The sequence below is a fragment of the Coregonus lavaretus genome (genome assembly GCF_964263955.1).
Source record: "Coregonus lavaretus genome assembly, chromosome: 31".
Lineage (NCBI taxonomy): Eukaryota > Metazoa > Chordata > Actinopteri > Salmoniformes > Salmonidae > Coregonus > Coregonus lavaretus.
Window position 1 is genome coordinate 29,686,838 of NC_140018.1, and position 8,121 is coordinate 29,694,958.

The 8,121-nt window shown below is 43.8% G+C and overlaps 1 protein-coding gene across 4 annotated transcripts in view; it reads right to left on the reverse strand.

Moving 5' to 3' along the window:
- The window catches only part of LOC311106863 (unconventional myosin-VI-like), a 118,476-nt gene that overhangs the window by 72,001 nt on the left and 38,354 nt on the right, over positions 1–8,121 (reverse strand). For all 4 annotated transcript variants that reach the window (XM_084149247.1, XM_084149246.1, XM_084149245.1 and 1 more), the window contains exons 3-5: positions 5,336–5,405; positions 4,729–4,802; positions 2,907–3,036 (exon numbers count right to left, since the gene is read on the reverse strand). In XM_084149247.1, coding sequence (XP_084005373.1) covers positions 2,907–3,036; positions 4,729–4,802; positions 5,336–5,405 — 274 coding nt within the window. The remainder of the gene's footprint in view (positions 1–2,906; positions 3,037–4,728; positions 4,803–5,335; positions 5,406–8,121) is intronic.

An 8,121-nucleotide genomic window follows, 5' to 3' on the forward strand; every position in this document is an offset into this window, starting at 1 on the left:
TTATATACCCTTTGTTGGCAATGACACAGGTCAAACGTTTTCTGTAAGTCTTCACAAGGTTTTCACACACTGTTGCTGGTATTTTGGCCCATTCCTCCATGCAGATCTCCTCTAGAGCAGTGATGTTTTGGGGCTGTCGCTGGGCAACACGGACTTTCAACTCCCTCCAAAGATTTTCTAAGGGGTTGAGATCTGGAGACTGGCTAGGCCACTCCAGGACCTTGAAATGCTTCTTACGAAGCCACTCCTTCGTTGCCCGGGCGGTGTGTTTGGGATCATTGTCATGGTGAAAGACCCAGCCAAATTTAATCTTCAATGCCCTTGCTGATGGAAGGAGGTTTTCACTCAAAATCTCACGATACATGGCCCCATTCATTCTTTCCTTTACACGGATCAGTCGTCCTGGTCCCTTTGCAGAAAAACAGCCCCAAAGCATGATGTTTCCACCCCCATGCTTCACAGTAGGTATGGTGTTCTTTGGATGCAACTCAGCATTCTTTGTCCTCCAAACACGACGAGTTGAGTTTTTACCAAAAAGTTATATTTTGGTTTCATCTGACCATATGACATTCTCCCAATCCTCTTCTGGATCATCCAAATGCACTCTAGCAAACTTCAGACGGGCCTGGACATGTACTGGCTTAAGCAGGGGGACACGTCTGGCACTGCAGGATTTGAGTCCCTGGCGGCGTAGTGTGTTACTTATGGTAGGCTTTGTTACTTTGGTCCCAGCTCTCTGCAGGTCATTCACTAGGTCCCCCCGTGTGGTTCTGGGATTTTTGCTCACCGTTCTTGTGATCATTTTGACCCCACGGGGTGAGATCTTGCGTGGAGCCCCATATCGAGGGAGATTATCAGTGGTCTTGTATGTCTTCCATTTCCTAATAATTGCTCCCACAGTTGATTTCTTCAAACCAAGCTGCTTACCTATTGCAGATTCATCTTCCCAGCCTGGTGCAGGTCTACAATTTTGTTTCTGGTGTCCTTTGACAGCTCTTTGGTCTTGGCCATAGTGGAGTTTGGAGTGTGACTGTTTGAGGTTGTGGACAGGTGTCTTTTATACTGATAACAAGTTCAAACAGGTGCCATTAATACAGGTAACGAGTGGAGGACAGCGGAGCCTCTTAAAGAAGAAGTTACAGGTCTGTGAGAGCCAGAAATCTTGCTTGTTTGTAGGTGACCAAATACTTATTTTCCACCATAATTTGCAAATAAATTCATAAAAAATCCTACAATGTGATTTTCTGGATTTTTTTTTCTTATTTTGTCTGTCATAGTTGACGTGTACCTATGATGTAAATTACAGGCCTCTCTCATCTTTTTAAGTGTGAGAACTTGCACAATTGGTGGCTGACTAAATACTTTTTTCTCCCCCACTGTATAGATATACAACTAAGCAAGGGGCACCACCAAGCAAACGGCACCATGAAGACCAAGGAGCTCTCCAAACAGGTCAGGGACAAAGTTGTGGAGAAGTACAGATCAGGGTTGGGTTATAAAAAATATCAGAAACTTTGAACATTCCACGGAGAACTATTAAATCAATTTTTTTTTTTTAAATGGAAAGAATATGGCACCACAACAAACCTGCCAAGAGAGGGCCGCCCACCAAAACTCACAGACCAGGAAAGGAGGGCATTAATCAGAGGCAACAAAGAGACCAAAGATAACCCTGAAGGAGCTGCAAAGCTCCACAGCGGAGATTGGAGTATCTGTCCATAGGACCACTTCAAGCCGTACACTCCACAGAGCTGGGCTTTACGGAAGAGTGGCCAGAAAAAATCCATTGCTTTAAAAAAAAATAAGCAAACACGTTTGGTGTTCGCCAAAAGGCATGTGGGAGACTCCACAAACATATGGAAGAAGGTACTCTGGTCAGCTTTTTGGCCATCAAGGAAAACGCTATGTCTGGCGCAAACCCAACACCTCTCATCACCCCGAGAACACCATCCCCACAGTGAAGCATGGTGGTGGCAGCATCATGCTGTGGGGATGTTTTTCATCGGAAGGGACTAGGAAACTGGTCAGAATTGAAGGAATGATGGATGACGCTAAATATAGGGAAATTCTTGAGGGAAACCTGTTTCAGTCGTCCAGAGATTTGAGACTGGGACGGAGGTTCACCTTCCAGCAGGACAATGACCCTAAACATACTGCTAAAGCAACACTCGAGTGGTTTAAAATGTCAAATGTAATGTAAAATGTTTAAGGGGAAACATTTAAATGTCTTGGAATGGCCTAGTCAAAGGCCAGACCTCAATCCAATTGAGAATCTATGGTATGACTTAAAGATTGCTGTACACCAGCGGAACCCATCCAACTTGAAGGAGCTGGAGCAGTTTTGCCTTGAAGAATGGGCAAAAATCCCAGTGGCTAGATGTGCCAAGCTTATTTAGACATACCCCAAGAGGCTTGCAGCTGTAATTGCTGCAAAAGGTGGCTCTACAAAGTATTGACTTTGGGGGGGGGGGGGGTGAATAGTTATGCACGCTCAAATTCTGTTTTTTTGTTTCACAATAACAAATATTTTGCATCTTCAAAGTGGTAGGCATGTTGTGTAAATCAAATGATACAAACCCCCCCAAAAATCCATTTTAATTCCAGGTTGTAAGGCAACAAAATAGGAAAAATACCAAGAGGGGTGAATACTTTCGCAAGCCACTGTAAAAATTACTATAGACTGCCCTCCAGTGGACAGATGTGAAAGTGTAATACATTGTCAGCCCAACAGCGGCACAGAGAGATAAATATTTGTGTCTGTTGCATCCCAAATGGCACCCTATTCCTTACATTGCACACTGCTTTTGACTAGAGCCCAATGGGCCCTAGTCAAAGTAGTGCACTATATAGGGAATAGGGTTCCATTTGGAACGCAGGCTGTGTGTTCCTTCCTCCCCAGTACTCACCGATAGCGTAGACATGGGGCGGCAGGGTGCCCAGGGACCTCCCATGGTACTGTTTAATGGTCTCTGGAGCGTAGAGCTTTGGGAGGTCAACATACGGGTTCACTGCTATCAGGATATTGGCTACAAACGTCTGGGAGATAAACAAAGAGAAACCTAAAGTCAGAAATAGTCAAGTACACGAGGCTGTTTTTAGCAAGACACCGTACTAGTGCTGAGCGATTAGTGCTTTTTGAGTTGGTTCGGTTTCAATAATTTATTAAAACAATAAATGCACTATGCATTATGTGGGTTGAATGATGTAACACAGAATAAATCAATTAATAAGTCCCATGATGGTAGTGACTGCCCATTACTGCTTTTCCCTTATTAACCATAATTTATTCACATTACTTTAATAAAATATAGTTGTTGTGTATATTACATTTGTTTTGTTTTATTTGATGATTTTATTATTTCATTCCAAGTCAGCATCTCATCTCTATAGAGCTGCTGCCTACGCCATCTGACAAAAATCACAATTTTAGTAGTTCTTAAAAGTAAATAAAGCATACTTTCATGTCTGCTGAATACCAACTATCAAATCACTTAGATCATGTATTTTCAGGTAGATACACCGCGACGCAACCACTTTCTAAATCCCTCTCGACCGCACCTTCTTCTGTCTCTTTTCTCACTCTCCATGTCTGCCCCACACAGACCAGACACGTAGGCATGCAATGGATTATGGTCATTATAGTTAATTAATATGATTTCTGCCATGTTGGAAACTACAACTCCCGACTACGTCGCACAGTTCGGGCTTGATCTGATTTCTCTCTAGAGAAACTGTGCATTGAGCTCACAGAAAAAAAGGAACTAAATGGAATTCAAATAATTTAACCGATGTCGGTAAATTAGTTGTTTAAAAAGCCAAAAATAACCAACACTTCGGTTAATAACTCAGCACTACATTGTACCTTAAAACACACATCAAATGCTTTTGGGGCAAACACTTCTGATATAACACCCAGCTTTTTCTCAAGTACCAAACAAAACACTTGAGTCTCATCACTGCTAAAAGGAATTGTCTAACTGCATATCTGCCTAACATTTCCATAGAACACAGCAGGCAGTTTCTCACTGCAGCCACTAGATGCCACCTGTTGGAAGACAAGTGTCCCATGGTTCTCCTCTCCCCACCAGCTGGCATTCACGTCCCTCTGCCTGCCTGGCTGTCACCTCAGACGACCTAATTAAGTTCAGTGGGGAACAGGATAGTGCTCCCTGGCTCTGCTCTGCTCCCTGGCTGATTACAAAGGGGTAGACACAGGGGCCAGCAGGGAGACCGTGATGACAAGAGCTAGCTGTGCCTTTGTGTATGTGTGTGTGTGTGTATATGTGTTGTGTCCCCTCCCCTCCCTGATGGACAGTGTGAGGGCCTTGTCATTGTCACTATGGGCTGCCTGTCAGGTGTCTGCTGGGAGGGAGGACAGTTACAGTGACACACGCTGTAACTGTGTGTGTGTGTGTGTGTCAATGTAACTGGCCCTCTCCCAGCAGCCACCTGACAGGCAACCCAGAGTGACAGTGACAAGGCCGTCACGCCGTCCATCAGGGAGGGGACACACCACAACACACACATGCAGTAAAGTACAGTAGGTGCAGAGAGACAGAAGTGGCTGAGGTGACAGGGCTTTCACATGATAATGAGTGAGTGTTCTATCGGCCTTGCCCTTGCTGGTTCAACCTGTGGCCTGTTCATCATGGTGCACAGCTGTTGGAACAAGATTGATGAGGCAGACAGCAGGATATAGATACAGGTTGTCTGTTATAAAGTACTTACATAAATTTTGTCTTTACTATACCGCACGCGGACGTTGTTTAATAGAGTGGCTTCATTCAAGTACATCAAAGAACCTGAAAAACAACAGTAATTACAAGCTGTCAAAGAAGAGGATGGATTGAAATGGAAAACACATAAGTACATAATGTCACAAAATGGCATTCCTAAATCCTCTGTGGAATTCTTTTTTGGGGTAACAGTTTCAGGGTTGTAATAGAGTTCATTTAAGCAATAAGGCATGAGGGTGTGTTACCACGTGGCCAATATACCACGGCTAAGGGCTGTTATGCACGACGCAACACGGAGTGCCTGGATACAGCCCTTAGCCGTGGTATATTGGCCATATACCACAAACCCCCGAGGTGCCTTATTGCTATTAAAAACGGGTTACCAACGTAATTAGAGCAGTAAAAATACATGTTTTGTCATACCCGTGGTATACGGTCTGATATACCACGGCTGTCAGCCAATCAGAATTCAGGGCTCGAACCACCCAGTTTATAATACTTCGTATAGTGCTGCAAAACCTCTTAGGTGTTCATTAGGGTAACTTTATGAGATGGTCAGAAACATAAAAGCAATAGAAGTGTTTGTGCTATAAACTCACAGTTGTCTTCCACATGTTTGTTGACATCATCCTCAGCTGGGAACACTTGGTTGATCTGGGCCGTAAAGCTCTGTCAAAACAAGATGGACGTGAAACAGGATTAAATCATCTGTACAACTTTAGTATTTCACTATGCTGCTAACACTATGCTGTTCTCTTTCTAATGTATTAAAGTTGAAGAGTTGGTCACTAACTACATAAATAAAAGTATGGGGCCTAAAATACCAAACAATGCACAAAGGAGCGAGATGCATGAGTAAATCAACCCATTAAGTCTATTTGGATTCCAATCAATGTGCCTGCTTTTAACAATATAAGTCAGTCATCTTTTCAAGTCTGTCAACGTGTTCTTTTTGCAATCCCAAGTTCCCAATGGGTCACTCAAAATACTGACTGTTCAAGAAGGCCATTGCTTCAAAGGGCCCTGGTGTACGCAGCAGTGAGTGACACATCAAGGGACAATGAATTATTTGGAGAGAGGCAGAAACAGGATCTGGGGGCTGGGAGTTAACTAGTGAGGTGCTGTGGAGGCTGGCTGCAAGCTGCAGCCCCTCCCCTCTTCAGGCCCACAGTTGTCGGTCAGCACCTCCACTGCAGAGCACAGCCACCATGCATTATTCACTAGCATTATCAGCACACATGCATGGCCCAGGACAAACAATACATCTAGCTACATGTGCCCATAGGCAGGGCTTGTGTTGTGAGGCTGGAGCTAGTTTGGTGTTACTGGGGTGTGTGTGTGTGTGTGTGTGTGTGTGTATATGTGTGTGTGTGTGTGTGTGTGTGTGTGTGTGTATATATATATATATATGTGTGTGTGTGTGTGCATGCGCATGTTACTTATAGCATGTGTTTAAGGTAAACATCTGGTGAGTACTACGGGTTATTTAGGAATCATAAAAACACATTGCGATTGAAAGTTAGCGTGACTCAGCATATGAGAGAGCACTAGCAGGTTAACCAAGTTGATGAGTTTGTTTATTAATCTTTATTCAATCTACCAATAGGTGCCCTTCTTTGCGAGGCATTGGAAAACCTCCCTGGTCTTTGTGGTTGAATCTGTTTTTGAAATTCACTGCTCGACTGAGGGACCTTACAGATAATTGTATGTGTGGGGTACAGAGATGAGATAGTGATTCAAAAGTCCTGTTAAACACCATTATTGCACAGAGTGAGTCCATGCAACTTATTATGTGACATGTTAAGCAAATGTTTACTCCTGAACTTATTTAGGCTTGCCATAACAAAGGGGTTCCCTCCTTATTGACTCGAAAAACATAATTCCACTTTGACATTATGGGGTATTGTGTGTAGGGCAGTGACAAAACATCTCAATTTAATCAATTTTAAATTCAGGCTGTAACACAACAAAATGTGGAAAAAGTCAAGGGGTGTGAATACTTTCTGAAGACATACAGTGCATTCATGTTCATGGAAATATGAACAAACATACAGTGAAATCCCTTTTGAACTACTAGGCTAACCAAAGCTAGTTTAAGATGGCTGGCTGCACCTTTCTCCTTCTGCATGGATACATTCTTCTTACCACATTCATAGACGCCAACTGCTTTAGCACCTATTGACGATAGTACCTTCTGACTGGGGCAGTTTTGGTAAGAGCCCCGACGCTTGCTGTAAACATTAACACCCACCACTTGCGGTACTGTTTTGGAAACATAAGGAAGGTACGTTTCATATCAGCGAGAAATAATAAACAAAAAAACACACCTTTAAATTACTACACACCTTTATAGGGTTAGTGTTCCCACAGGGCCATATCACCATGTTACAGCGCTTGTTTACAGGAAACAGACGGAAGACAGAGGCGACCACCTACGCTAATTAGCCATCTTGTGTGCTCCAAACACCTGTGTGTAAGCGTAACTCGGGAAGTGTAGTTTCGTCAGATGGAGGCACACACAGCCTTATGGATCTGTGCATAACTGCTACAGTAATTGTATTCTTCAGATAAGGGCCATATGTTTTGAAAGCCGTATCGCAAGCGATGATTATTGACGTTTCTAAACGTTAAAACTCAGCGTCGGGATTGTAGTTTACTTGAGCCAGTTGTGGGCGAAGTTAACCGGTGAAAACTGGAGGGTGAAGGCAGAATGCCAGTTTGAGAGCTACATTCTCCTGGCCTGCCCCTATAACACAGCACCAGCTAAAAGCCTTCTGCAACTTGACCTTGTCCACTCCACACGTGGCAAAGACATTTCACCAGGGAAAAATATAATCGTTTATCAAATTTTTCAGAAGTTAGTTTGGGGAACATACGTGGGGTGACCTTAGACTAGTAAGTGGGTCCGGCGGGCTGTGATGTGTAGCTAGCTAGGCCAGGCCAGACACAGCATGTGCATCCCAAATGGCAACCTCTTCCCTACATAGTGCACTTCTTTTGACCAGAGCACTATATAGGGAATAAGAGTGCCATTTGGGACACACCCATCCAGAGCCAGCTCCCTCCTGTGGGCCATGGGGACCTGTTGGCATCTCTTTTCTGGGCCAGCAATTTAGGCTTTGTATCAATTGGCACCCTATTCCGTATTTAGTGCACTACTTTTGAAAGCATTGCAATATACAGGGAATAGGGTGCTATTTGGGATGTGTGCTTAGTCTCAAATACACTGCAAGAAGGTTTTAAAACTTCCTAGAGTGGAGATGCCAAGGTGACGTACAGTCGGTTCATTCTTTCCTGCACTGGCATGTTCCACATTCTGGGCCGAAACTGGCAGGATTCCATAGCACTGAGCCACGTGAGGTGACTGAAGGCAAGAGGAGAGGGG